This window comes from Musa acuminata, chromosome BXJ2-7, assembly GCF_036884655.1.
Source record: "Musa acuminata AAA Group cultivar baxijiao chromosome BXJ2-7, Cavendish_Baxijiao_AAA, whole genome shotgun sequence".
Taxonomy (NCBI): Eukaryota; Viridiplantae; Streptophyta; class Magnoliopsida; order Zingiberales; family Musaceae; genus Musa; species Musa acuminata.
The window spans coordinates 37850188-37876682 of NC_088344.1; the positions used below are offsets into that span (position 1 = coordinate 37850188).

At 41.7% G+C, this 26495-nt stretch overlaps 7 protein-coding genes across 11 annotated transcripts; 4 read left to right on the top strand and 3 right to left on the bottom strand.

The window, feature by feature from the left end:
* Positions 1 to 18: 18 nt before the first annotated feature.
* On the top strand, positions 19 to 6183 carry LOC135581013 (uncharacterized). 4 transcript variants are annotated; one of them, XM_065118869.1, is made up of 15 exons: positions 19 to 722; positions 1602 to 1691; positions 1778 to 2626; positions 2762 to 2847; positions 2934 to 3021; positions 3250 to 3319; positions 3565 to 3645; positions 3841 to 3957; positions 4040 to 4342; positions 4456 to 4862; positions 5008 to 5107; positions 5187 to 5246; positions 5340 to 5426; positions 5574 to 5702; positions 5798 to 6183. In XM_065118869.1, the coding sequence occupies exons 6-15, from the start codon at positions 3317 to 3319 to the stop codon at positions 6110 to 6112; spliced, it is 1602 nt and encodes a 533-aa protein (XP_064974941.1). In that variant the 5' UTR covers positions 19 to 722; positions 1602 to 1691; positions 1778 to 2626; positions 2762 to 2847; positions 2934 to 3021; positions 3250 to 3316; the 3' UTR covers positions 6113 to 6183. The 4 variants fall into 4 exon arrangements, with proteins under 4 accessions (XP_064974941.1, XP_064974940.1, XP_064974942.1 ...); XM_065118868.1 differs by having other exon boundaries at positions 2934 to 3012; XM_065118870.1 differs by lacking the exons at positions 19 to 722; positions 1602 to 1691; positions 1778 to 2626; positions 2762 to 2847 and having other exon boundaries at positions 2992 to 3021; positions 3216 to 3319.
* Positions 6184 to 8181: 1998 nt separating this feature from the next.
* LOC103993094 (uncharacterized) lies at positions 8182 to 9110 on the bottom strand. The gene has a single exon (XM_009413044.3). The coding sequence runs from the start codon at positions 8911 to 8913 to the stop codon at positions 8416 to 8418; it is 498 nt and encodes a 165-aa protein (XP_009411319.2). The 5' UTR covers positions 8914 to 9110; the 3' UTR covers positions 8182 to 8415.
* A 513-nt stretch (positions 9111 to 9623) lies between these two features.
* LOC135616280 (pterocarpan synthase 1-like) lies at positions 9624 to 10995 on the top strand. 2 transcript variants are annotated; one of them, XM_065115482.1, is made up of 2 exons: positions 9624 to 9957; positions 10058 to 10995. In XM_065115482.1, the coding sequence occupies exon 2, from the start codon at positions 10177 to 10179 to the stop codon at positions 10747 to 10749; it is 573 nt and encodes a 190-aa protein (XP_064971554.1). In that variant the 5' UTR covers positions 9624 to 9957; positions 10058 to 10176; the 3' UTR covers positions 10750 to 10995. The 2 variants fall into 2 exon arrangements, with proteins under 2 accessions (XP_064971554.1, XP_064971556.1); XM_065115484.1 differs by having other exon boundaries at positions 9624 to 9881.
* An 879-nt stretch (positions 10996 to 11874) lies between these two features.
* On the bottom strand, positions 11875 to 12438 carry LOC135616432 (uncharacterized). Its single transcript, XM_065115627.1, has 2 exons — positions 12300 to 12438; positions 11875 to 12221 (listed from the first exon to the last, which is right to left on the bottom strand). The coding sequence occupies exons 1-2, from the start codon at positions 12436 to 12438 to the stop codon at positions 11875 to 11877; spliced, it is 486 nt and encodes a 161-aa protein (XP_064971699.1).
* A 475-nt stretch (positions 12439 to 12913) lies between these two features.
* LOC135617992 (APO protein 2, chloroplastic-like) lies at positions 12914 to 16526 on the top strand. The gene is made up of 4 exons (XM_065118872.1): positions 12914 to 13071; positions 13642 to 13714; positions 14920 to 15240; positions 15533 to 16526. The coding sequence occupies exons 1-4, from the start codon at positions 12939 to 12941 to the stop codon at positions 16359 to 16361; spliced, it is 1356 nt and encodes a 451-aa protein (XP_064974944.1). The 5' UTR covers positions 12914 to 12938; the 3' UTR covers positions 16362 to 16526.
* A 1776-nt stretch (positions 16527 to 18302) lies between these two features.
* Positions 18303 to 24707, top strand: LOC103993123 (probable CoA ligase CCL6). The gene is made up of 19 exons (XM_018828557.2): positions 18303 to 18579; positions 18836 to 18899; positions 19089 to 19178; positions 19305 to 19361; positions 20002 to 20050; positions 20455 to 20531; positions 21450 to 21486; positions 21573 to 21667; positions 22204 to 22368; positions 22493 to 22603; positions 22685 to 22772; positions 22859 to 22925; positions 23016 to 23091; positions 23175 to 23292; positions 23419 to 23664; positions 23742 to 23881; positions 23972 to 24154; positions 24238 to 24357; positions 24449 to 24707. The coding sequence occupies exons 1-19, from the start codon at positions 18434 to 18436 to the stop codon at positions 24488 to 24490; spliced, it is 1971 nt and encodes a 656-aa protein (XP_018684102.2). The 5' UTR covers positions 18303 to 18433; the 3' UTR covers positions 24491 to 24707.
* Positions 24614 to 26195, bottom strand: LOC103993122 (uncharacterized). The gene is made up of 5 exons (XM_018828556.2): positions 25758 to 26195; positions 25620 to 25697; positions 25434 to 25524; positions 25208 to 25341; positions 24614 to 25118 (listed from the first exon to the last, which is right to left on the bottom strand). The coding sequence occupies exons 1-5, from the start codon at positions 26106 to 26108 to the stop codon at positions 24843 to 24845; spliced, it is 930 nt and encodes a 309-aa protein (XP_018684101.2). The 5' UTR covers positions 26109 to 26195; the 3' UTR covers positions 24614 to 24842.
* Between the last annotated feature and the right edge of the window lie 300 nt (positions 26196 to 26495).

The following is a 26495-nucleotide window of genomic DNA, read 5'->3' on the forward strand; positions in this document are numbered from 1 at the left end:
TAACGAAGCAGTTGTTGGAGCGACCAAAGGGAGTGACTGAGTCATTAATGCCAGCAATGGTGGTTGATTGACGTGGGGAAGATGACAAAGGGGAGTGACTGCGTGTGTTAGATGGCATATTGCACCTCTTTTGGGGCCATCCATGGCTTATCTCCTGGACCCAAAAAAAACCTTGAACAAAGCACAATACTTCATCCAATGAGCTATATGCTGATCAAGAACTATTCTTGTAGCGAAGTATCCACGAAATCATTCATGACTAATGGAATAACAAGTCATACGGTGCAATTTAGCGTTGTTAACTAATGATTTTGTTTTCGGTGCTTTTTTGTTTGTGATGATCGTAGTCCTAAGCCGACGCGGAACTCTGACGTACGTGAGGCCCAACCCGATGATGATTGCTCGTCTTCTATGGTGTCGTATCATTGTGCGGCTCATTTATAGATACGATATTACATCATGGCCATAGACCCTATGTACTCTTTCCACGTGACTGCGGCTCAGCGAGGAGTTGCAGCCCTATCGCTGGTTCGGAGGATGCGGAACCACTTGCAGGAGATGGGGGTCGAAGGGGTGCTGACTTTGGAGTAGGAGATTCACCTGACCGTGTGGTGTTTGTAGAAATGTCGATGTCGACGGCCTAATCAAGCAGCGGGGTTTCCTGTTCTCCCGGCCTAATCAAGGCGGTCCGATGGCTTCTTCGAGAGCTCGGTTCTAATTTGGTAAGGCCCAAAACTTGTGATCAATATCCATATCTGACTCTAATTAATAGCGTAGCACTGGAAACATTGGACCACTAGGATGGCCAGTTCTACCAACCTTTGTTGGAACTGGTTATGGTCTGTAACACACACCTTCGAGCATGCAAAACATATCAGGAGAACGCCATGGGTCCTCCATTGAAAACTTGGGTCCTCTTATAACAACTACAAGATGATTGTCCTTTTCTATGATGTTTGCATTTTAGAAGAAGAAAATCGACATTTCCTGGGTATAATTGATTTGTTCTAATGACACAAAGACATGTTAGTCTTTTCTCTAATCAAGGAAAATTAAATACAAAGATGAATGTGTGAGGTTATCAGAAAAAATAGAGAAAAACATATTTTCGTTTGTGGGCAATTAGGTATCATTATGCTTGAGATTAAAATAAAAAATAATCATTTGAGATGATACAAACATTGTAATAGGGAGATCTAAAAAGCTCTCCCTATATATCTAAATAACAGCAAGAGATCTATATAAATTGGCCCAAAATAATTAAAGATTTTATGATTTTGTTAGTGTTGTTTGAGCTTAAGGAAAGTCCATGACTGCCAAAGTTGAAACATGTCATTCAATCTTAACACATTAGGGTGCATGATATGAATTATTTGCTCTTTGGACACCATTTTATCTAGTAGACTACTTGTAAGTCCAAGTGTGTTTGACAAATTTAGGACACCTATATCTTTCAAGTTGCTTGGATTTACGATTTTTCTAGTTAGACAACTCATTTTTCGATTCACTGTGGTGCCAACAGTATGACTTTGTGTACTAAATTGACTCCCTTTGTACCTCAATCATATAAGATCTGTATCTTCACTTGCCCACTATTTCAGACTCCTGCAAAGCATCAATTGCTTGTAAACAAAGGAGTTCATAAGGTTCTGAAACCAGAAGCCACCTTTATTTCCATTTCTTTGGCACAGGTAATGAGCTCAACCATTATTACCTTCTTTTGAATCTCTCATTTTGCTGGCATCTGCTACTCTCTCATATACTTGATGGGATGCAGATATCTGTTTGAACTTGCAGTCACAAGCAATGAACAAGAGATGCACTTACTCAACGTGTAGTAGAAGAACAACTTGTCAAATGATTCCAACTTGCAATGGTTGTCATATGAAGAGTCCAAGTTTCTTCTGCTGTGCCATACACAAGTGGGGCTTCCAAAAGCAGAGGTCATAGTGGGAGCGTCCCTCTCGATGGGGGAAGAGTGGGCGTGTCGTGCCAACTTAGTCTCCTATTCCCCTCCGCAAGTGCTTGTGAAGATGCCAGGACCATCATAGATTTCTTTAAGCAATGGATTCTGTGACAAATGATACATCCAATCAGCGTGGAGGCCAACAGGGCATCTTTGCTCCTTTTTGGTGGGAAAGATCCTCAGCAGCATGAAGAAGCTTCACTGAAGCATGTCAAGCCACTTTACGCTTCAACTTTGCTGGCTTTCTAGTTTGTAAAGGCCGAGTGCCCAAATGTCGACGCTAAGAAGCTTCATTGAGGCAGCCTTTGTTCGCTTTCAAGGATTCTTTGGCAAAGCCATTAAATCTCTCGATGTCAATCCATGAATGTGATGCTACAATTACCCAATAGAAGTTTCATCTGTATCGGAACAGAAGGTGTTAAGACGCAGAAACAGTGTCTGCCACTCAGAGAATCACATGACTTGGTGAGCTTCTACAGCATCAAACACCTATTCCCATGAGAAGCTGAACTTTGTTTCGCGAGTTTGGGAAGAGACGTACTAAATTATTGGCTGTGGCATTAGGCCTTGGCTGCATTTAGCAACTGAGCTTTCCCAGACTGACATACTGCAATGCCACGTTAACAACTCGAGCATATGTTTCTGGGAAGAAGATACTGGGTATGTTTTCTTACACCTTAGAAATTAGCAAGTTACTATTGACTTGTTAGAAGATCTCATGGTCAAATGCTCATTTCTGGCTTCTAGTGCTAGTGGTCTACATTTCAGCTTACAGTTCAAATCTGCTGGATGCAGGCTTTGCACAGGGAATAAGAGGTCTCTAAGCTCGGAGGATTCCATGGAGTGAGAAGTCTGATCGAATTGTTTCGTAGCTCAAATGGGTAATCTCTTCTTATGGAGCTTGCCACTCCTCTGTTCCTCCAATGAACTCATTTAGCTGCTTGCTGAGATATAACTCCGAATGCAGGAAGTGGAATGCCAAAGTTTCCTGTGGAAGAAATGGACACCACTCGAGAAGTCTCTACAAGGCATAAGCGGTCTAAGAGGTAGCTGATGTATTATTCCAACTTCCCCTATTTCTTGCTTCTCTTCCTCTTTGATAGAATTGTTTGTGAATGTAATTTGGAGTCTCCTCAGCTTACAGAATCCTATTTTTCCTTCAGTATAAAGAAGAGAAAACTTGTAGTATCTTATAAACGTGTGAACTCAATATTATTACAACCTACGTAAGATCTTTTTTGCACTGCAGAATTTTCGTTGACATCATTCCTCTGTAATGACAGTGACTCTGATAAGAGAATCAAGACTGGTAAGCTGGATACATCAGTAATATCATTTCATCATGTTAGGATGGTAAGCCTTCTTTTCCTTTCTTTGTTTCTGATCATAAATCCAAACTGCATACCAGTAGTCTTATTCATTATTGGCCACCAATATGTGAATTTTCAGTCGAATCGATTTCTTCAATTTTTCATGTTATACAGGAAAAGTTTAGTTTGTAGTCAATAAAATGCCTTTCTTGGAAATTATTCCTTTTCTTTTGTTTTGACAGAGCCAAAAATGTGAAGTACTAATTCTAGATTTGATATGGTTGCAAGGACATGGAAGAAGTCGGCCAAGCTGAAGTCAAGAAGAGGCCATCACCTAACAATGTCATGGAAAGCTCTTTAAAGAAAGAGGTAATATTACCTTAAAATTAGGTAGATATGCAACTGTGTGAGTGATCTTGATTGAAATAAGTAGCAGAAACTACATGAAAAATATTCACCCCCAATTCTGTAGTGGCACAACCCGGTTATGGATGTGTTTTCTTGCCATTTTCTATATGCACAGGTTCTTTGCACATGTAATGTCTTCTCATCTGCTCGATGCAGATTCAACAACTTGAGAAATGCCTCGAGGATCAGTTTGTTGTACGTCGTGCACTAGAACAGGCATTGCAGCACAAGAGCTCTGCCATTGATACATCAGCTGATACTTTTATTCCCAAAGTAAGTTCTTCAACACATCAATCTCATATTCTTTTACCTGGCTTGGATTTGAATTAACTGGTTGTACTTGTTGTGATATCAGTCAACCAAGGGAGTAATAAGGGAGATTGCGATGTTGGAGTTAGAGGTTGTGCATTTGGAACAATACCTTCTATCCCTCTACAGGAGAGCTTTCGAGCAACAAATGTCCGGTGCATCACATACTGCAGTTGAAGGTGCAACACATGCTGCCTCATTCCAAAAGTTCAGATCAGCAGTTCGGTCGAATCACATCTTGCTTCCACAAAAGATGGCAAATTGTCGAGAGAAGCGTGGTTGTCTTCTTCACCGCAGCCATTCCTCGCTAATGCCACCTTCATCAAAGTATCCAACTCGAGCTCTCAAGGCATGCCATGCTTTATCTTTCCTTGAAGCATGCATCTAATCCTACATATTTCTTTCCTTTTCCTTGAAAGAGAAGCTTTTACTTGTCTTGATAATTTTGAGGTTTCTTCTCAGCATGAACAGCAGTTCAATTCGGGGGTCATTAGCTTGGCAGATCATCTTGGAACCACTGTCGCTGATCATGTTCCTGAGACACCGAACAGACTCTCCGAAGACATGATCAGGTCCATGTGTGCCATCTACCGCAAACTGACAGACCACTACGTTGGCCATTGTGGTGTTGCATCCTCTCCGACTTCATCCTTCTCATCTAGGAATACATTTTCTCCCCGTTATACCGGAGAACTGCAGAGTCCTTGCCGCAAAAGGGAATCCATGGTTGATACATGGATAGAAAATTCTTGCTGTACCAAAAGATTCCGGGAGTTCAGTGGACCTTACAGTGTGATGGTGGAAGTGTCTTCTATCTGCAAATCCAGTCAAACGTCTACCGTTGTTGAAGAGATGCTACATAACTACAAGTGAGTCACTGCATAGCTACAAGAAATCATTTCCAATTCTAACACTTGGAACTCTCTCTACTCTGTCGATTAGCAAGTTAACTGTGAAGAACATACATGCATTTACTCTCAAATTATATTGCTGAATCGGTTAGTTCTCTTTCAGAACGCTTGTCCATCGACTTGAAACAGTTGATCCAAGGATGATGAGCAACGAGGAAAAGATTGCTTTCTGGATTAACATACACAATGCTATATTAATGCATGTAAGCTATTTTTCCTCTGTTTTCTTCATAACCTTCTTCCTTTTCTTGTTCGTATTATCTCCTTTATTGATTTGTACAGGCACATCTAGAATATGGGATTCCAGGAAGCAACATAAAGAAGGTATCATTTCTCATCAAGGTAATCTCCTTCATAATGAATCTAAAAGATGGTTTTATGGAAGTAGAGATCCTTAGTAGTTGTTCTGATCGTGATGTTCTTTATTCCTTTCAGAACATGTACAATATAGGTGGTCGTATGGTGAATGCGTACATAATACAAAGCTCGATACTTGGCTGTCGTATGCATCCTCCAGGACAGGTACGTTCTATGTGCTTAATACTGGATAGTCTTCTCAAGACACTCGTCTCTCTACTGATCCTAACAGTAGACAAAGCAAGCTTAAAGGCGTATCAAATGCAATATATGAATCAACAAGCTGAAGCTTTCCTGTTCATGGAGTTGTAGTGGCTACGGCTAATAATCTCCTCAAAGGTGAAGGTCAAGGATGGTGATGAGTGGAAAGGCTACGCCATTGAGAACCCTCAACCTCTACTACGTTTCGCACTTTGTGCAGGAAGCCATTCAGATCCTGCCGTAAGCTTCAGCGCATCCTACCTCTGCAAAGATCTGAAGTCTTGAAGTAAAATTCGTCTTTTGATATCATATCTGCTGCTTCTTTTCTGCTTCAGGTTCGAGTGTACAGTCCCAAGAGATTGTCCCAACTGCTGGAAGCTGCAAAGATGGAGTACATCCATGCTGCTGTGACTATTAGGAGGGGACAGAAGATTCTTCTGCCAAAGATTGTGGATTCCTTTGCAAAGGACTCCAAGTTTTCTGACCGAGAATTAGTGGACATGATCGAGTGCTGTGTTCCTGAGAGTTTGAGGTTGATGGTCGATGGATGCCGTGGGAGTAGCTCTCGAAAGATGATCGAGTGGGTGCCTCACAACTTCACTTTCAGATACTTGTTATCAAGAGAACTCGGAAATCCAAGATTAAACTGATCCCATGTAGCATTGATCAATATATCGACACCAAATGATCAATATATTGGTATCTGATTATCACGGAATTAGTTAATTTTGTTTAAGTCATAGGGATCCTATATATAGTTATTTCAATAAAATACTTGTTAGACAATATAATTATAAACATACTAGAATCCAAGATAGTCCGTCACAATAAAAAATCCTCATAAATGCCCACGTATAACATACTAGAATAGCATATAATATGTCGAAAGCTTCATAAATATGCCGTATGGGTGGTTGATTTGTCAAAGTCTTGATCAAGATCGTTATGGGTTAATTTGAGTTGATATTGGGGTCGAAACCATGCCAATTTGTCAAAAAAGTCATTGAGTTTGAACTGAAGCTGAGTTAGACCCATTAGAAGGTAAATTGGTAACCTAAATTAGGTTTGGGTGATGGTACTACTAGGCAAGTGGTAGTACCGAGTCAGTCGACAAATATTGTTCGTGATTTATCAATCTTTTTGGCAATGGTATTGTTTATGCCGATGATAGTACCACGTAGGTAGATGGTAGTACTGCTAGAGTCTAGATTTATAGTGTAGTTGCAGCAATAGTATTGTTTAATGCCAATAATAGTATCACCCTTATTATAAAATTTTAGGGATTTGAATTTTTTATTTTATTCTTGAAGATTTTTGGGGCCTATAAACATGGTCTGCAGTACCGAATTGTACCGCTCGGTACGGGCGATACGTACCGGTCCGATAGGTTATCTGTACGCAGATCGCCTGTTACCGATCCAAGTGTACTGTAGCACTACAGCTGTGCACTGTAGCATTGTAACATAGCTACAGTACTCGGCACATCTGAATATATCGCTCGGTACATCTGGGTGTATCACTCGGTATACTGTATCGTATCGGTACCAAGCCTAGGTCGAAATATTGGTACGATACGATATTGCAAACCTTGCCTATAAATATCCTACTCAAGTTTGATTAACGCAGCATCCATTTCTGAGATAGTAAAGTATTATAAGCTCTTATTTTGAACATAGTTTGAGTCTCATTCTATTCTTGAGTTGGGTTGAAATTCTAGGTTGTAGAAGGTGAGAGAACTCTTGTAAAATGAGAGTACGTAAAAAATAAAAAAAATTATAATAATAGTAATTGATCTTAAAAAAGAAGATTGATAGTAAAAATTAATAACCGAAAGAAAATGAACAAATGACTGTGAATTGATTTGCCAATATTTATTTGTTATTTATTTATGGCTTTGTTTTATTCTAATTTTAACTTAATTAATTGAGTTTTTAAAATATATTAATTTATCGATCAAATTATAAAATTAATTAAAAAAACTATTATATTAATTTATCCCTTTTTAGTGCAATTAATATATTTTGGTTCTAAGTTGTTCCCCAAGTGTTCGACATATATAATGTGACCTCGCTAATCTTCCATGTGCATTCCATCACTACTGCGGTGGATTGAAACTATTGCCAAAGGCATGTATAACATTTTTCTCACGACCAACATCCAACATTAAGAGGCAAATAATCAATCATATAAAGTTTCCCACCACGAAATGTTGCGACTTCGGTGCTTGTCAAGTAATCGGATGACATTGTAATCGTATTCCACATGCGACCAATACGCATTACCGATAAAATCGATTCTCTCATGCACATAAGATTTTGTTGACTTGCTAAATCATATATGGTATCTTGTGTTGGATTCTGTCTCCTCATTCTGCATGATTAACAGATATCAGTGTTTTCATCTCAATCATCGAGCATCAATCACTCATGGATTTGATTAGACCACGCAATTTGTTGGGTTCTCGGTAATTTCCCTTGTCAGACCACATCTAATTGGATTTGTGGTCACCGAATTAAAGTCAATCATTTCCCATATGCGCATGAGGTTGGTCTTAATTAATTCCATTAGCACGGGAGATGAGCCCTGCAATTGATTGCCAGCCATTTCGGAGCCGATGACAAACCCAGACTTCTTCTTCGGTGAATGAACGAGCCCGACAAGTATTCGATGCGGACCCCACATTGACATTGAATGTACAGCGAGGCAAGAGAGCGAAATATTCTGTCGTAGACTCAGCCTTTGTTGCGTCTATTTCATCCAATTCTAACCTTATGTACATGAAGAGTAGTAGCCGAAAAGGACATGTAATGGCTGTGTATCTCCTGTTGCGATTTACAGATTGAACATGGCGTCGACCGGTGTCTTCGACTCTGCTCGGTGCCCTTCCCTTCGTGGCTCACGGTTGACGAGCTTATGATCAATGCCGAGTCAAGAAGCGGCACCACACTCTTCTCTACTCCGGAATGCCACCCAACTCGGACTTGAAATCCCGTCCCTTGCCACCTCGTCTCTTGGAGCTGGGCCCTCTCCTCCTGCGCTGTGCCGGCGCCACCGCCGACCTTATACCGTCGGCGGAAGCTTCGGGGAAGACTAGGCGTCCGACAGGTCCTCCGCGGCAGTGGTAGCCATCGGAGTCCATGAGAGCCGCGCTGGCCTTCACGGCGAGCGCGGCCATCTCCTCCGCGTGGAGCGGCCGCCGCAGCATGGAGACGGGGAGGAGGAAGTAGAGCTGCCCGGGCTGCAGCTCGTCGTCGGCATTGACGGGCGAGACGAAGTCGTCGAACCCCATGTCGTCGGCGCTGCAGACGAAGCAGTTCGGGTCCTTCTGGAGCACGTGGGACGCCTTCACGGGCCGCGCGAACTCCTGCAGCTTCCCGTCCTGCAACACCAGCTTGGCGGTCGCGGTGGCCGCCACCACCGTCGTGGCGTCGCACGAGCTGCAGATCCCCATGGCAGTGGCTTGCGAGTGTCCACAGTGCAATAAGCGGGCCAGAGCCTTTTTATGGTGTCAGGCTTTGTGAGGGAGGAGGAGGAGGAGGAAGGCCATCATATATAGAGATAGGGAGATGCACGCAACGCTTCCATCAACTTTTCGTCTTAAGCGAGGAGGATGCCAACCAGGATAACGTGAAGAACAGGCTGTGTGTGGGACAGAGAGAAGAAGATGAAGGGGGGATTTAAGTATTAGATATCATAGTAATTAAGGGAGCAGAGATCACGATGCACGACAATGATCCATGCATGCATGGCTGTAGTTTGGTTGGATAGACCGACAGATTTGACCTCAGATTAGTCTCATTTATGGGGTAAACATGTTCTAATTCAAGCCTCAGTTAATTGCGAGTCCACGAGGAGATGAAGTCTGTAAGGTAAACTGATGGCAGAAGATTATGTGCAGGTGATGAACTAAATCTAATCAAATCAGCGTAGCTAAACACAACTCTTTAGATCCCAAAAAAAGCTGTCGGGAAGCTACCCACGTAGATTCCAGGCCCCAATAATTGGCCGGGAATGTTGCATGAAAGCCATGGCGTCCCTCCAGCCATATCCAACCTCAACAGTATCGGACAAACTGCAGGTGGACTTTCACGTCACTCTTGCAGAGGACTGAGAAACCTTCAAGTTCAATCTTATCCGAGAGCAACCCTACAGCTACCAAGTCCCTCACAAGGTGGAGATGGAGGGGCAAGCTCGGAATCCCACACATGGCCGAGCGATGCAGCGATTGGATCGGACAGCAGCTCATTCGCTTATCTGGAATGTGGGGTTGGAGCCGTGAAGACCGATGCGTTGAAGCATTATATATCCATCCCCTGTTCTTCCCTGCCTTCTTCTCGCGATCATTGCGGTATGGTTTTCCGCCGGAGCCATCCCTCGAAGCTTCCTCCAGGACATGCACCTCCAACAGATGCAGATCAGGTATGGGATTCACGTGTCAACTGTAAATTATTGGAGGTCTCCTGCCAGATTCGGATGCACTCGCTCAGCAAGTTAGGTGAAGCATCCATGTCTCTAATCCCAGTTTGAATGGACCAATGGTAATCAAGACTACCATTTTCCTCCTTCCACCTAATACAGAGTTCTTTAATCCACAGAATGGTTCTGGTCAGCGATGTCAGAGACATGTATAATGGTTTAGGTTTTGATGAGTCGATCCATGCCTAGTGTAGCAGATTAAATTGTTCGAGCTATAAATCCACCGATTAGGAAACAGATGCGGCACCAGACTCTGATAATGTTGGCCAGGATCATCTTCTTTGCAGCGGTCTCAGCAGCGACCTTAGCTGTTATCCTCCTGCCATTGCTCTCGCCTGTGCCGAGGAAATCAGAGAAGAGGCAAACAGGGCCATGGCTGGCCCTCTCCCTCTACGTTCATCCCCCCAGCCCCGGCCGTTCCCATCAGCGGGCAGGCCTGCATGGGCACAGCGCTTTCGTCTTCCGTCACGACCTCAGGGAGGGACCAGAGAACACGTCCCGGGTCATCGGCGGGGCGCGGGGCATCGTGCTACTTCCCGGTCGACAGCTTGAGCTATCCGCGTTCAATATCGTGCACCTCGCCCTCGACACGGCGGCGTATTCGGGGAGCCTCAGCGTGGAGGCGAGGCGGGTGGGGCGCAGGGGGAGGGAGGAGCTCGCGGTGGTGGGAGGAACCGGGTCCTTCGCCTTTGCCCGAGGCCATGCGGCATTTACCGTGACCAGGGAGAGGCGGCGATCGGATGCCGACGCCATCTACCGCTTGGATCTGCGGCTGATGCTCCCTGAGGAGTCTCCCACCATTCCTGGATGACGAAAGGGATGATGAAGCGGCCATGTTCATCAGAGTTTGCTTGTTTACAGAGACGGACTCTAATTCTCCTTCTGCATCAGTTTTGTAGGCTCGCTAATTGTTCCTGCAATAGAACATACTACGATAAGATTTGTATTCTGGAATCAAAGGGAGGTGATCTCAAAGTTGAGATGTACGTCCTCTATGATATAATAACTGAGGATCGATATGTTTCTTCCTTCGTGACATATCGATCAATTTCATACAGCTATTTATTAGAATTTATATGGAATTATGCATAGATGCTAAATCTTTTGCAATTTAGTAAATACAAGGAAACTTTCACATATTCCCTTTTGGAGAATCTTGGAATTATGTGTACATCTTTGATTTCTTGGACATATGCCATTATCAACTCTCTAAGTCCGTCCAATATGTACTAAGCAAATATATGTAATGAAAAGAAGGGTTGACTCATGAGTTGACTCATACAATGAATCGACTCATTCGAGTCTACCCGAGTTTACCTGATAGAATCGATGGGTTGATCCAAAAAGACAAGGCTAATTACATATTAATGAAAGTAAATATATGTAATGAAAAAAAGGGTTAACTCATCAGTTGGCTCGGCACAATGAATTGACTGGTTTTGAGTCTACTCGAGTTTACCTAATAGAACCAATGAGTTGATCTAAAATGACAAGGCTAATTACATATTACTGGAAGCAAATATATATAATGAAAAGAAGGGTTGACTCACCAATTGACTCGCACAATGAATCGATTCGTTCTGACTCTACTCGAGTTTACCTAGTGGAATCAATAGGTTGATCCAAAAAGACAAGGCTAATTACGTATTATCGGATGCGACGATGGAGTGCTCTACGGCTCTGTCACATAGCGACGTTTACGACATGAAGTCATTGGTGTCGGTCTTGGAATCATCAAGACCTTGTAGTTGGCTCCCGCACCCGCTCTCCAGAACCCTCAATAGTGCCTCCGCCTTGCTTTTCCCCCGTGCTCACCGTTGGTTAGAGCACTCATGGTTGCCTTCGCTCCATCCACCTCCCTAACGTCCCCCGTCTCCTTGTCTCTATCGCTTTTTACCAAGTTTAGCAATGCAGTTGTAATATTTTTTCTCGCCCTCTAGCTCCCCCCAATTACTAGATCCACAATAATGTTGATGTCGTCCATCCTCCATAACACCTCCACACTCTTGTTGCATTCTACTAGTTGGACGATCATCATCGTCGCGTCTTCCACCACCTCCCTCCCCCCATCCTTCACCACTAGTGCAAAGAGGGGCAACATGATGCCCAACTCGATGAGGGCGGTGCGGTTGAGCGAGTAGAGGGCCAAGCTGAAGAGGGACTCGAATGCATCCTTGATGAACCTAGTCGATGCATTGGGGATGCCGAGGAGGTCCACAAGGGTGACGATGAGGGACTTCTTTGACCTGATGATAGAGCGATACACTTTGATATGAGAGGAGGCTATAAAAGGTTATGATAGCATACTGAGCAGCATTATGGGAGAGGAGGCGAAGGCAATGGCAAGGGCATCGATGATACCTGGGGTGCACACGAGCGCCTCGTGGTGTGGAGATAGAGAGGTTGAGGAGGGCAACGACGGTGTTCTCCTAGGGCTCGATCGCGTACGAGTGGTGGCAGTGATGGTTGCAGAGACGAGCGGCAAGGAGGGGCATGGCATCAGCGTCAGCGTTGGTGAGGGGGGCACGCATCTTTGGGTCTTGCTTTGATAAACGATGGATCTCCACGATAACATCGATAGCCAACTTCGATTTCGTGGTGGCGAAGCACCAACACATATGTAGAGAAGCAAAAGGGTTGCTCGGCAACTTCATCGGTGTCAATGCCAATAGCGTCACTATCCGTCATTGTCAACTGAAATATTAAAATTATTTTTTTACCATTTATTTTCGTGTTTCTATTAATAAAACTAATATCGACCTAAATGTTTCAATTTAGTAATAATAAGAATACAAATATAACTTTTTAAAGTGTAAAGATAGCGAGGGTAGCTAACTACGGAGCTAGTCTATAATTCGTCGCAAATATATATATAATGAAAGAAGGATTGAGTCGTGAGTTGGCTCGGCACACTGGATCAACTCGTCCGAGGCTACTCGAGTTTACCGAATCGACTCAATGGGTTGATCGACAAGGACACGAGAAAGATAAGTGGAGGCGATGTGCACACGAAGCTTAGGGGACGAGCGACGAGCGCGAGCCCTAAATTTTTTTGGCTGTCGTCGCTGCCCGCATCGCCGGCCGGACTACCTTTCCCTGCCGTTGTCGCAAGCCATGCCGCCTCCTCTTGTTGGTATTGTTCTCTCTTCTCCTCCCGTCTCCTTCACTCTCTCGTCTCTTCTCCTCCTCTCGCCTCCCTCTCCTGTGCTCTTCACTCTTCCGCTGTCCTGCTTTATCCGCTCGTTCCCTCTCATGTGATCTTCTCTCTTCCTCTGTTCTGTTTTGACCTCTCCTCCCTTCTCTTATTTCTCATGTATCCATATTTATTTGCCGAGAAAAAAATTATAATTATACATGATGAACTTAGACAATTCTCCTCTGCATTCAAATGTTCCAATCTCGCGGAACCATGAAGCCTTCCTTCAGTTGCATTGTGTTTTGATTCACAAGCTTAGAAAACTTCTGTTCTCTGCATAAATAAGTTCTTTTTAGTGTTTTCTGTTTTTTGAATGCCTGAACATTAAATGATTTTGGCCTTAGGAACAGTAAGAACCATCCAATTTATGCGTGCATGACATGTTCTTGTGTTATAATTTCTTTATCGTTCGATTATCTTTGTCATAATGTCAATCTGGTAATGAAAATCATCATCTATTCTCCTTTTTTGTGCTTGAAACCAATAATGCTTATATTCATTTTGCAGCAAAAGGGATGGGGGAGGTTCTTCCTTTGGGGGCTAGCTTTTGGTATTCAATCAAATCTGGGCAACTGAAAATGTAGGTCTACTTATCATTAATAAGTTTGATCTGTATGTTTCTAGAGATATGATACTTTGAGCACCACATACTTTTTACTGTTTCCTACATGGCTTCACATTCTAAATTGCCCAACATATCATACTTTGCATGATCTAAATTACCTAATAACTCATATTTTACATGCTTTTCCTAAATTTTCTACCTCTTTTTGCATTTATTTTTCCATGAGTCAGGTATTTGGAAAGATTATTTTTTTTTGCCTGAAATGAACATCCTCACAAGAATAGTTGTGATGGTTTTTATGTTTTAGTGATGTTATGGACCCTAATGCGGTTGTTTGTGATCATTTTCGGTTAGCGAGGGCAAAAATTACTCAAATCAAGGAACTTAGTTTCGCTCAGACCAGACCATGCCGACTAGTATCTAGCGATCTCCCCATTTTGGGTGGTCCAGTCCTGTTTTTCTTTTTTAGGTGGCAGCCCATTCTTTTATTTGTTCATATATTAAAGACATCATTGCTGCCTTTTATGGCTCACAGGTGACCCTAGCCCCACTCTGGCCTTCGTCACCCTCTCTGTTATGCTTTCCATCGCTCTCTCTGTTCCTCTCGTCTCATTTCAGAGACTTCTCTTCTTCTCCTTATCTTCCTCCTCTGCCTCCTATTCCTCCACCGTATCCCCTTGCTTCCTCCCCCAGCAGAATGGTACCACAGTATATGCTAGACTATTGTGTGTCCATACACAGGTATGGACTGGAACCATACTGTTCTGACCATAGATCCTTATGGATCCGGTACCTAAAATTGCATTTCATGATTTGAATATCAGTCTGACCAAACTGATATGAGTCGGGTACCTGAAATTGCACTCCTTGATTCAAATATCAGTCAATGGCCAGGGAGAGCAGAACAATTTTGGGTAAAGCATGTCGATCCCTAGTTATATTGTTGTAGCAAGTGAAGATAAATTTACCAAACACTCCATAGATGTTTCTTTCATTTCCATTCTATTTTAATTCATATTAAACACTTTGATTATTATTGTCTTTCATCCATATGACAATTGAGATCTGTAAATTATTCCAAAAAAACTATCAACTTTGCTTTAAATTATGTAGTTTTTCTGTAATTGTTCTTATTGTCATGATTAATAAATTCATAGGTTATCACTCTCATATTAGCTGATGTTGTGGTTGTAATACTTAGCAATATGAAACTTGTTCAGAATTGGAACGCAGAACTTTTGTCAAGTGCATCACTGTGCCATGGTTGTCAGAAGCAATCATCCTCAAAATGCTGATCTTCCTCGCTACTACTCAAAAAGGGAGAAGAAACCATTTCCAATCCCCATACTGGAATTAAGGCGTACGGCAAGAGAGAGGCTTAAGAATGCCAAGAAATTGCCTAGGAAGCCAACACCGCCACCTAGAAATGGAATGCTGGTTCAAAGCTTAATACCAGTTGCATATGAAGTGATGAATGCAAGGATCTTGCTGACAAATAATCTGAAAAGGCTTATGAAAGTAATACCGGTTCTAGCATGCAAGTAAGTTTCTTTAGAGCTTTTTCTTTATTCTTATCTGATGTCCATTTAAATTGCAGTATTGCATTGTTACTTGGACTGGACATTTTGCCTGATGTTTGGTTTACTGTTCTGCAAGGATTATGAATTTCTTGTTCCACATGAATCTTAAGATTCACTTGATCTGCAGTGAGCAGGCATTTATAGATCATGAATGAACAATGTTAAATTAGCACCATTGTTTAGTTATGTATCTTGTTAATCACCTAAAACATATTTTTATGGGGCTGGAGATCACTCACGAAAATTGTTGCAGGTATTGCAATGAGATACATGTGGGAGCAACTGGGCATCCCTTCAAAACATGTCGAGGCTTGCGAGCTGATCACCGCAAGGGCCTTCATGAGTGGATAACTGCAACAGTAGAAGATGTACTCACACCCATTGAGACCTTTCATCTCTCAGATCGCCTTGGGAAGCGCATATCTCATGAGGAGAGGTTCTCCATTCCTCGTATCCCAGCTGTAGTAGAGCTCTGTGTCCAGGCTGGTGTTGATCTGCCAGACTTTCCCATCAAAAGACGAAGGAAGCCGGTCATTCGCCTGGGAAGGAGTGAGATCATTGATGCTGATGAGGATGACTTGCCTGACCCCAGACCCTGTAAATTTAAGAAGCCCATTCTGGATGAAGTACCTGACTGTGAGATTGTGCCACCGGCGAATGCTGAGGAGACTGCTTCCCTATCCGAGGCAACACTTGAAGCATGGGAGACCTTGCGGCAGGGTGCTGCAAAGCTTATGAGGAAATATCCAGTAAGAGTCTGTGGATACTGCCCAGAGGTGCATGTTGGACCTAGCGGGCATAAGGCTCAGAATTGCGGGGCACACAAGCACCAGCAACGCAATGGGCAGCACGGATGGCAATCAGCAACGCTTGATGACTTGATACCACCCAGGTATGTTTGGCATGTCCCTGAGACGGTCCTGGAGCTGCAACGGGATCTGAGGAATTTCTATGGGCAAGCACCAGCTGTTGTCGAGCTGTGTGTTCAGGGTGGTGCGGCAGTGCCCGAATGCTATAAACCTACCATGAGACTAGATATTGGCATACCTACCAACTTGAGAGAAGCTGAGATGGTGGTATAATGTAGTTTGTATTGTAGATGCAAAATGAGCTGAAATTTCAACAACCCAGTAATGGGCAAGCAATTGGAATCCTGAGATGGTGGTATAATGTAGTTTGTACTGTAGATGCAAAATGAACTGAAATTTCAACAACTCAGGAATGGGCAAGCAATTGGAATTCTGTAATATCTTGTTTCAACCTCTACCTAGCTAGCTTCTCGGCAATTGTGGCACTCCACAAGTCTCGTGATGCTAAATTTTGAGATGATGTATACTGCAACTTGCTCTTGAGCATTTCCAGGGTAAGATGCATAGTGGTGTTGAATGGTGCATGACTTGGGGCAATTCTTGCACGGTTAAGAATTCTCATGGGGATCCATGCTCAGTGGAGCTCAGGGCATTGCAGGGACCTCCACATTCTTCTCTTTGGTTTACCATTTTGCATGTTGAAATCAAGTTCATGTCAAGATTTGGATTTTACTTATCAGCTTAATGTTTTATCGGCCGACCAACTTTCTGCATCTCGTTTACGGGTGTGGCCCCGAGTGAGTTCATAGTTGGTCCTCATGAGCTGACATTTTTGTTTCAAGAATTGAATGCCATCACCCAATATGAAGGGGTTTTGATCACTGTTAGTCCAGGTAAGTGTTGACCCTTCTGGCCATCAAAAGGCAACAAAACTCATGTAGTGGCAGTCGTTGGCAGATGTCAGAATGGCACCACTGCATCAGACGCTTTCTGCTATATGCATCAACACTTGAAATCTTAAGATCAAGGAAGAAGACGACCCTGACCCTCTGCAGCTTCAAATGGTTCCTATGCCTCAACTCTTCTCCTCCTTGAACTCAAATGCGTGCAAGCTGTCCACCAGCAGCTTGCGTGACAACGACAAGACGAATGCTGCATGCCTCCTAATGAAGAAGGATCGTAATAGTTGCATTTAATTTTATAATTATTTTTTATGATTTATCTCATCTTTCGTACAAATATATCGATCACGATATATATCAAATTATATTGATATATTAACGTATGATACGGTGGTATATATTAATAAATTGATATATATTATCCGTATTGATTTTTTATTAGATTGATAAGTACCGTTCGTTTCACATAGCACATTATAGATAAATCTTAATTTTTTTTTCTTTCAATTTTGACTAACAGTTAGGATCAAATCAATATGTCAGTAAAGTTGGATCGATTGTTTTTTAGGGTAATATATGAAAAATTAAACATTCTACTGTACAAATATCAAAAATGAGATTTCTTCAAACCAATAGCCTTTTACTTTTATCCTATTGTCCTACGTTCAGGGAAATTACTAGTTCGAAAAATATTTTGATGATTATATATTTTTAGATTTTTTAATTTTTTTCTTATATAGTGCTCTTGTTTTTTATAATCCTGAAAATATATTTTCTTCTCGTTGTAACTCTCTCATGACGTTCGAGTGATTATTATCCTTTGTATCGTTACCTACGGTAAAATAATATATTATATGTGTTTACATTGCCCACAAATTAAAGGTGACGATGACGAGCTAGGACCCGAGAAAAGATATATGTGGAGGTGAGGAATAAGGGGTGTAATGAGAAAAAATGAACCTTGAGACAACGAACGAACAATGCCGATAAAGCGAATGCAACAGGTGGCATTGCAACAGGGAAAAGAAAAGAGTATTTTCGAAATTATAGAAAAAAAAGATGTTCTCTAGGAAAAATAAAAATAAAAATAATTGCATAAAAGGGGGATTTTTTTTAAAGAAAATTACAGATAAAAATATTTTTCTGTTTTAAATATTTATATTAAATCTGGGCGTAAAGACCGCCAAATGTAGTTGACGCATCTGCAGCTCCATAATGCCCAGCTTGACGTTTCTTGCCTACGATCCTATCTCTTGGCAGCGATCACATGACCCCGCTCTGTCTCTCATTCAATTCAATTTCCTCCCGCAACCAACTTCTTTAATTACGCCAACCCTTCACTACACTTCCTCCTCTCCTCGAATGCTCGATCTTCCTCATCGGCAATTCTGTGCTCCTGGATAACCACATTGGACAAGCAAGCAGCGGCAGAGCAAGGGAAGCATGGAAGTCTATACTATTCAGGTTGAGGAAGAGAAGCCGACAGTGGGAAACAAGCCCTCCTGCGGTCCTGTTTATCGATGTATCTATGCGAAGGATGGTCTCCTCGAATCACCTGTTGGAATCGATTCCCCCTGGGATTTCTTTAGGTCTGCTTCGATGTACACCGTTGTGTCTTCGTTATGGTGTTCTTGATTTTGAATGTTTGCTTGAATCGTTTATATGTCCATCGATTTTCAAGTCTTACTATTTTCCAGTCTCTTTTAGAGTTCAATATAGCTATTTATCTACTACACTCGGTAAAAACGTACTAAAAGATCGAATTTTGACGCAAAAGATGATATTTTTTCCTGTTATTGCATATTTTCCTGTATGGTTTGATTGTAACCTTGGGTTTTCTTTCAGCGAGTCGGTTAAGAGATACCCTAAGAACCAAATGCTTGGTCGTCGTCAAGTGATTGATGGAAAGGTATTACATTGCAGAAGCAGCCTCACTGTGATGCCAAGAGCCATCTTCCAGCCAACATGCAAAAATATTTAGTTGTTTTTATTATTGTTTTGATCACTTGTTCTGGACTACTTTTACTGCTTATTTAATGTTATGACTAAGCAAAAAGTTTGAGCTTCTTGAGAGATAACTAAAGATTTTAATTTACAGGCAGGAAATTATGTATGGCAAACATATGAGGAGGCTTATGAAGTAGCTCTAAAGATTGGATCAGCCATAAGGCAGACTGGTGTTAATCTGGTGAGCTGATCTAGATGCTTATGCACTCTTGAAAGCATGGCTGTGTTATCCTTTTTACTCAAGTAATAGGTCCTACTACATCAGGCAAAGTAAAGGGTATTTTACAATGTCCTGCCTTTATTTTAGGGAGACTGCTGTGGGATATATGGATCTAACTGTCCTGAATGGTTGATTGCCATGGAGGTATTGTCTTTCTCATCTTGTACGCTCATATTGCTTATGTAGGAACCATTTTTTAATCACCACTTGTTGAGGACATAAATTGTTTGATTAAATATTCATGAGAAACTTTTGCTGTAGTACCATGCATAAGCTTGAGAAATTAATACACTAGATATTCATCTGAAGTTTCTGATCATGTATCAGAACAACCAATTAGAAACTTTTGCTGTAGTACCATGCATAAGCTTGAGAAATTAATACACTAGATATTCATCTGAAGTTTCTGATCATGTATCAGAACAACCAATTAGAAACTTTTGCTGTAGTACCATGCATAAGCTTGAGAAATTAATACACTAGATATTCATCTGAAGTTTCTGATCATGTATCAGAACAACCAATTAGAAACTTTTGCTGTAGTACCATGCATAAGCTTGAGAAATTAATACACTAGATATTCATCTGAAGTTTCTGATCATGTATCAGAACAACCAATTAGAAACTTTTGCTGTAGTACCATGCATAAGCTTGAGAAATTAATACACTAGATATTCATCTGAAGTTTCTGATCATGTATCAGAACAACCAATTACGGTTTGATCCTCTGTATGAACTGCATCTCTGTTTCTGGATTGGAGAAATCATTTGATAATTTTTGCAGGCCTGCAATAGCCAAGGAATCTGTTACGTGCCACTATATGACAGCCTTGGTATGTTCCTTATGTTAGCCTTCCAAGTCACATCCATTTTGTACTCAGTAATATGAATTCAACATGTCTTGCAGACAAAGTTACATTGTGGCAAATCATCAACTTTCCTGTATTGATAAATCCTGAAACTTCAACAATTTAGACTACTTCTCCCTTATCAGACCAAACAGAGAGCACTTTTAAGTTACTGTTGTTCTAAACAATGTATTATCTCATGTTCCTCAAAATGGATACTCTAAACAGATGAATTGTATGTTCTTTGATTAATTTGCCTGCAATTTCAAGTGTCACTTTGCTTTGCGATTAAGTTTGTTATTCCTGGAAACATAGTTTAAATTATATAACATCATTTGCTACTTAGCAGCTCTAATTGTTTGTTTGTTTGTTTTTTCCATGTATTGAAGGTCCAAATGCTGTAGAATTTATTATCAACCATGCAGAAGTCTCAATAGCATTTGTCCAGGAAAACAAGATGCATTCTGTAAGTTGAACTTTTCATTGTCCTTTTGAAGTTACGTCAAGTTATTTTAGCCAACTAACTCTAAATGAATACATTCTTTGTAATTAAAATCACACACCTCTTTATTTAAACGTCAATGTTGCCTTCGGTTTTAAAAGTTAGATACGAATGGACATGGCCAAATTAACATAAAACTTAGTAAATGTCCCACAGTATGGTTTGATGAATACTTGATGGGTTGTCATTTCACTGTTTTTTATCCTCTACTTCAATCCTTCTCAGACACCACATCACAGGTTTGACTCTTGTAATATTATACAATTTGCAAGATGACAAATGAATTGAACGTGCTAGTTGTTAACTACCATAAGCTTTTTACTCAATATGTGGATGTTTTCAGTGGAATTCCTTTGGTAACTTTTTTTTAAGTTCGATCTGACCCTTGTAAACTCTTTATGCTTACAAAGAATATTCATATGTTAGAGCTCTCGTTGTTGTTCGAGACTCGAGAAGGAACCATCAGTGTGCAACTAATATCCGAAGTTATGAGATTCCTTCCTATGCATTTTTAAACTCATCTGATTTATTGGAGAATTACAAATTTGGGATCTGGTTCAAATGGCCTTCATCATGTGACACCACTACTTTTGATTGATAAAAAGCAACTATGGGTAACGTTTTTCAGGTCCACCAAGTCACCTGTCTGGTATATTTGCTTCTTAATTTTCCATATGTTTGAAGGAAGCTTAAAATTAGTTGTCTATCCACCTAGGTAGTGAATGCATTCCTTCTGTAAACAAGCATTAGTTGATAGATTCCTCTACAATTCTTTTTTTCTTTTCAGAAGATGACAATTTATATTCCTGTAACGTTGCAGAACTGAACAATATTTGTGTTGTTGACACTATTTTTTTAGTAATAACTCTCTTTCTCTTTCAGATATTGATGTGTCTTCCAAGGTGTGCACGTCTTAAGAGTATGTAGAAGTCTTATTCTATGTATTTATAAACTTCCAGCTCAGTTTTGTAATACTCACATGTTTCGAATTGATACTGACTCCAGCCATTGTTAGCTTCGGAATGGTAACTGGTGAACAGAAAAAGGAAGCTGAAAATGTTGGAGTATCTTGCTTTTCATGGCAGGAATTCGTTTTCATGGTAATTGTTACCTTTTTTTGAGTTAATATTCCTGCTGAAGTTACAGTCTGTTTCTTATATTTCAGACCTTGTCAGTGCTTGTTGTTGTGCAAGGAGCAGTTTGCACTTTCTTCAAGCTGAAATTATGAGTTACTTTTCTACCTAATCTTGATTACTCGAAACTATTTTACAGTAAAGCCTGTAGAAACTGTGGATCTGCTTCCCAACTTAAAAAAATGTTCTTCATATGCCCCTACTTCAAGAGGTTCCCAACTTCTATACTTTATAGGAAAATATTCTGATTTTTTATCTTGCTTGGTTATATGTTTGTGTTTATCCTTAGAAAACTACTTACATTCTTTCCAACTATTAAAAGTTATAGGAAAATATTTTGATTTTTTTTTATCTTGTTTGGTGATATGTTTGTGTTTCTCCTCAGAAAAGAAAAGCTACTTACAGGGTAATGCAAGCAGGGAAGCCAATTATACAAGACATATTGCAAATGTAGAAGCCTCATTTACACCAGTTTGATGAAAACTAATATCTTGTTCTTATAGGCAACTGTGAACTGCAAACTTCCACCTAAGAGAAAGGATGACATTTGCACAATAATGTACACCAGTGGGACAACTGGTGAGCCAAAAGGTGTGATATTGACAAACAAAGCGATCATAGCTGAGGTCATCAATAATGAACATCTGCTTCGTGAGACTGATAAAGTGGTAAGACCTCGGTTATCATCTTTCTGTTCTCTTTTTTTGTGAATTACCTGCCACTAAGACATGGCTCTATGATTTACATGTTTCATATTATTAATTGGTGGTACATTTTATATTCCTTTCTTAGTTTACAGAGGAAGATTCATACTTGTCGTTCCTTCCATTAGCACATGTCTTTGATCAGATAATGGAAATCTACTGCATCTATAAGGGTGCCTCCATTGGATTTTGGCAAGGGGTAGGGCCTATGTTACAGTCTCTTCCTATGAAAGCTATACCTGCGTCCAATTCCTACTTAAATACCTCCTCATAATTGAAGGATGTTAGGTATTTGATGGAGGACATCCAGGAACTAAAGCCTACAATATTTTGTGGTGTTCCTCGAGTTTATGACCGTATATATACAGGTATGATCCTCTTCTGATTTCCTATTCGGTCAGTCTTTGAACATACATACAATTTCTTTGTTCCTAAAGAATTTTGTGGACGAAAGGCATCAATCAGAAGATCTCATCTGGAGGACTGTTAGCAAGGATGTCGTTCCAGTTTGCTTATGTCTAGTACGTATAGTGCTCATTCCTATCTATTGTTTAGGATCTAGTTGCTTTGCCTAAAGCACATTTGTAAGTTACATTGTGCCTTTTTGTCAGCAAGTTGCAGAAACTGAGGAGAGGGTTCAAACAAGATGAAGCATCGCCGTCCATCGACCGTCTAATCTTCAACAAAGTTGGCATCTACTTCAATCTCCCCGTTTAATTATTTGTTTTTCCAACCATGCCTCGATCATACTTGCTCAATCGTGATTATAGATCAGACAAGTCACAGGAGGCCGTGTGCGCATAATGATATCTGGAGCTGCACCATTGCCGAGGCATGTGGAAGAGTTTCTTAGAGTAACCACATGCAGTGTAGTCATACAAGGATATGGTAATCCATCTGTTGTGCTTTCTCAGCAAATGAATGATATGCTCATAAGCTTCAGAAATTTCCATGTTCAACAAGTAAAAGACCAACAAAAAGTGATGGTGATACGAACTCATGGCTCATATTCAGGTCTTACGGAAAGCTGTTCTGGGTGCTTCACTTCCATAGCAAATGTATTCTCCATGATGGGAACGGTTGGGGTTCCTGCTGCAACTATAGAGGCAAGACTTGAGTCAGTGTTGGAACTGGGGTATGATGCACTCTCAGATGTACCCCGAGGAGAGATTTGCTTGAGGGGGAACACATTGTTCTCTGGCTACCACAAGCGCGCAGACCTCTTAGATGAAGTTCTTGTGGATGGTTGGTTTCATACAGGTAAAGGTTCTACATGGCCATGTAGTTCGGAAACATGGTCTTGACATTTTGCTTGATTAAGTATTTGAATTGTGTAGGTGATATCGGAGAATGGCAACCCAATGGTGCAATGAAGATCATAGACAGAAAGAAGAACATCTTTAAATTGTCCCAAGGAGAATATGTTGCTGTGGAAGTCCTCGAAAACACATACATGCAGTGTCCTCTCGTCGCCTCGGTATCGTACAGAAGCTCTTCCTTCCATCTGTAGCTAAAATTAGATGGCAGTTGATCATTCTTGTGTGATGATGATATCTTTGTCCTGTAGGTTTGGGTCTACGGAAACAGCTTCGAGTCCTTTCTTGTGAGCGTCGTTGTTCCTGAGAAGAACTCATTAGAGGAATGGGCAGCAGCCAATAAGGCGAAAGGTAGCTTTGAACTGTTGTGCAAGCATCCTGAAGCAAGGAAGCACGTTCTCGAGGAGCTCAATTACACTGCTCGCAAACACCAAGTACGTCAACAGTCTATGAAATTTCCAACCAATTCATTCGACGAACATGCTAATCTGATTTGTTTGGCATCACTTTGCTTCAGCTAAAGGGATTCGAGATGTTGAAAGCAGTTCATCTTGAGCCAAGACCATTTGACATGGAGAGGGACCTCATCACTCCGACCTTCAAACTGAAGCGGCCGCAATTGCTCAAACATTTCAAGGTAAGCAGACACATTTATCAGTCCGAGTTTATGCCGATCTCCCTTTCCTACAAGTCCAGTTTTTCTCAATGAATTTGACTGATAATTTCAGGAATGCATTGATGGGCTTTACCGAGAAGCTAAAGTTCTCTAAATTGGACAAGTAGGCACTCGTATGCGACGCTCAACTTGAAATGCTTGCAAGTTCAATAATCAGTCATGGTAGGATCTCTCTTCCTACCATGTTTAGAAGCAATCATGAAGTGGAGGAATATAATTAAAAGAACAAAATAAGTATGTTTTTTGGGTATTCCTTTGTAATTGTTGCCTTGATACTCTTACAAGAAATTGCTTTATCATCAGCAAGTTTCTACGAATATGTTCTTTGTTTCCTCCTACAACAGAAATGAATGATGAACTACCAAGTCCATCTTTTTCTTGAATAAGAAGAGAGACTCGAAAAAGAATCAGGCTGGAAAATTTGCTCCAACAAATTGTTGCTGAAATCATGTTCTTCGGATCATTCCTTTGCCTTTATCAGAGACATGGCAGCTTATATCTTGTTCATTTTTGCTGTGCTGCATCGAGAGCTTGGAGAGGAGGAAAACGCAAGCTGAGGACACAAACACCGCTGCGGCAAAACAAGCCAAGTCCATCCCACTCGCCAGTCGAACGTTCTTGAACTTGTCCACCACTCCTGTTTGAAGAATCAGGAGAACTGCATGCCCGAGTCTGGATTTCGCATGCGACATCGACTGCATCTCCATGCTATCAGCAAGCTTCTGAAATGGTTTTTCCGCAGTGATTGTTAGTTAGGGTTCTGAGTACATGCACAAGAGCAAGAACGACTTCTGGTTCTACTAAACCTGACCTTGAGATTGAATGATCCAAAGCAGGATTTAGCTGTTTGCCACCCTCTTTTCTGCTTCATCTCTTCCGAGCTTGCAAACATGACGTACAAGCTTATTCCGAAAGTAAGCAGAGCAGTCCCCACGAGGAACATATCTGTGCATAGAATTCATGTTATGCTGGGATGAACGTCCCAAATGATCAGCGGCAGGTTATCGGGGACACGGCAAGGAGGAAGAAACTGTTACCTATGGCTTCCACAAGTGACCGTATGATTCCACCTTGATCCATGCCTGGCTGGAAATATTGGCAATATGATTCCAGAACAAAGAAGCAACCCTGCAAGGCACCGTAGTAACAGCAACATTCTATATCAGAAACCTCATAGATTCTCTGTCACTCGTGATTCGGAACACACAGGCTTAAATGATCACCTCGACGAAGCACAAGATTGAGCCTATGAGAGATCCTGCAACCGCGATCAGTGTGAAGGATCGGCAACCGGTGACTCCCTGCGGTAAGCAAGCATGAGTTTGGTGGCGGAGGAATGGAAGAGGATGCGTGAGGTGTACCTTTTCGATTAGGATCTCCGCAACAGTTCTCCAGTTCTTCACCCAGACTGCCCGTTTCGATGGGTCCAGGAGTCGGCGGGCCGCGTCGGCCAGTTCGGTTATCAGGGTGGAGAGATGTACGATCTCCATTCCTTCTGCAGACGAAGGCTTCTGCTTTGTGTCGGGCAAGACGACGGTGGCGTCGGACGCCGCCGCCACCTTCTTCCTCCCTTGGCAGCCTGCCAAGCGCTGCTTCTCTCCTCCCCTCCATGCAAATCTCGGAGGCGGAAGACGAGAGCAAGAGCTGGAAGAAGGAAGACGATCCGACCGAAGAGCTCTAGTGGTTCTCAGCAATCTGCTTGCTCCAGACATCCTTCTCTCTTCTCTCTCTCGACCTTCCCTACCTCGATTCTTCTCGGTACGAAGGCTTACAACTCTCCACACTAATCTCTCTCTCTCTCTCTCTCTCTCTCTCTCTCTCTATATATATATATATATATATATATATATAGACATACACACACGAAGAGATTTCTTTCAGAGGAAGATTCATGGAATATTGGAATCGGCATTGCGACAAGGAAGGCAATTCAAACTCGGTATATGCCGTTCGTACCGCTCGTGGGACCGAGAGCGCTCGGAGCCGGGCGTTTGGTTCAGAGGATCTTTTCCTGCGACGTCCGCGCCCGCGACTTCGAGGCTTCGCGTAGGGCAACAGGGGCCGCTCGTTCGGTCTCGCTACCTTGGGTCGCAAACCTG

Bases quoted from the DNA above. Each gene is read 5' to 3' on its own strand.
- LOC103993094 (XM_009413044.3), bottom strand. From the start codon at position 8,913: ATGGGGATCTGCAGCTCGTGCGACGCCACGACGGTGGTGGCGGCCACC.
- LOC135616432 (XM_065115627.1), bottom strand. From the start codon at position 12,438: ATGCCATGCCCCTCCTTGCCGCTCGTCTCTGCAACCATCACTGCCACC. The intron at 12,222-12,299 runs GTATCATCGATG...AACCTTTTATAG, and splicing joins GGCGCTCGTGTGCACCCCAG to CCTCCTCTCATATCAAAGTG.
- LOC135581013 (XM_065118868.1), top strand. The intron at 3,013-3,249 runs GTAGCTGATGTA...CTGTAATGACAG, and splicing joins AGGCATAAGCGGTCTAAGAG to TGACTCTGATAAGAGAATCA. The intron at 3,646-3,840 runs GTAATATTACCT...TGCTCGATGCAG, and splicing joins AAAGCTCTTTAAAGAAAGAG to ATTCAACAACTTGAGAAATG.
- LOC135617992 (XM_065118872.1), top strand. From the start codon at position 12,939: ATGTGCACACGAAGCTTAGGGGACGAGCGACGAGCGCGAGCCCTAAAT. The intron at 13,072-13,641 runs GTATTGTTCTCT...TTCATTTTGCAG, and splicing joins CATGCCGCCTCCTCTTGTTG to CAAAAGGGATGGGGGAGGTT. The intron at 15,241-15,532 runs GTAAGTTTCTTT...AAATTGTTGCAG, and splicing joins ATACCGGTTCTAGCATGCAA to GTATTGCAATGAGATACATG.
- LOC103993123 (XM_018828557.2), top strand. From the start codon at position 18,434: ATGGAAGTCTATACTATTCAGGTTGAGGAAGAGAAGCCGACAGTGGGA. The intron at 20,532-21,449 runs GTAAGTTGAACT...TTTCTCTTTCAG, and splicing joins AGGAAAACAAGATGCATTCT to ATATTGATGTGTCTTCCAAG. The intron at 22,926-23,015 runs GTACGTATAGTG...CCTTTTTGTCAG, and splicing joins TTCCAGTTTGCTTATGTCTA to CAAGTTGCAGAAACTGAGGA.
- LOC135616280 (XM_065115482.1), top strand. From the start codon at position 10,177: ATGCGGCACCAGACTCTGATAATGTTGGCCAGGATCATCTTCTTTGCA.
- LOC103993122 (XM_018828556.2), bottom strand. From the start codon at position 26,108: ATGTCTGGAGCAAGCAGATTGCTGAGAACCACTAGAGCTCTTCGGTCG. The intron at 25,525-25,619 runs GTGATCATTTAA...GGTGCCTTGCAG, and splicing joins CAATCTTGTGCTTCGTCGAG to GGTTGCTTCTTTGTTCTGGA. The intron at 25,119-25,207 runs GTCAGGTTTAGT...AAACCATTTCAG, and splicing joins TTGGATCATTCAATCTCAAG to AAGCTTGCTGATAGCATGGA.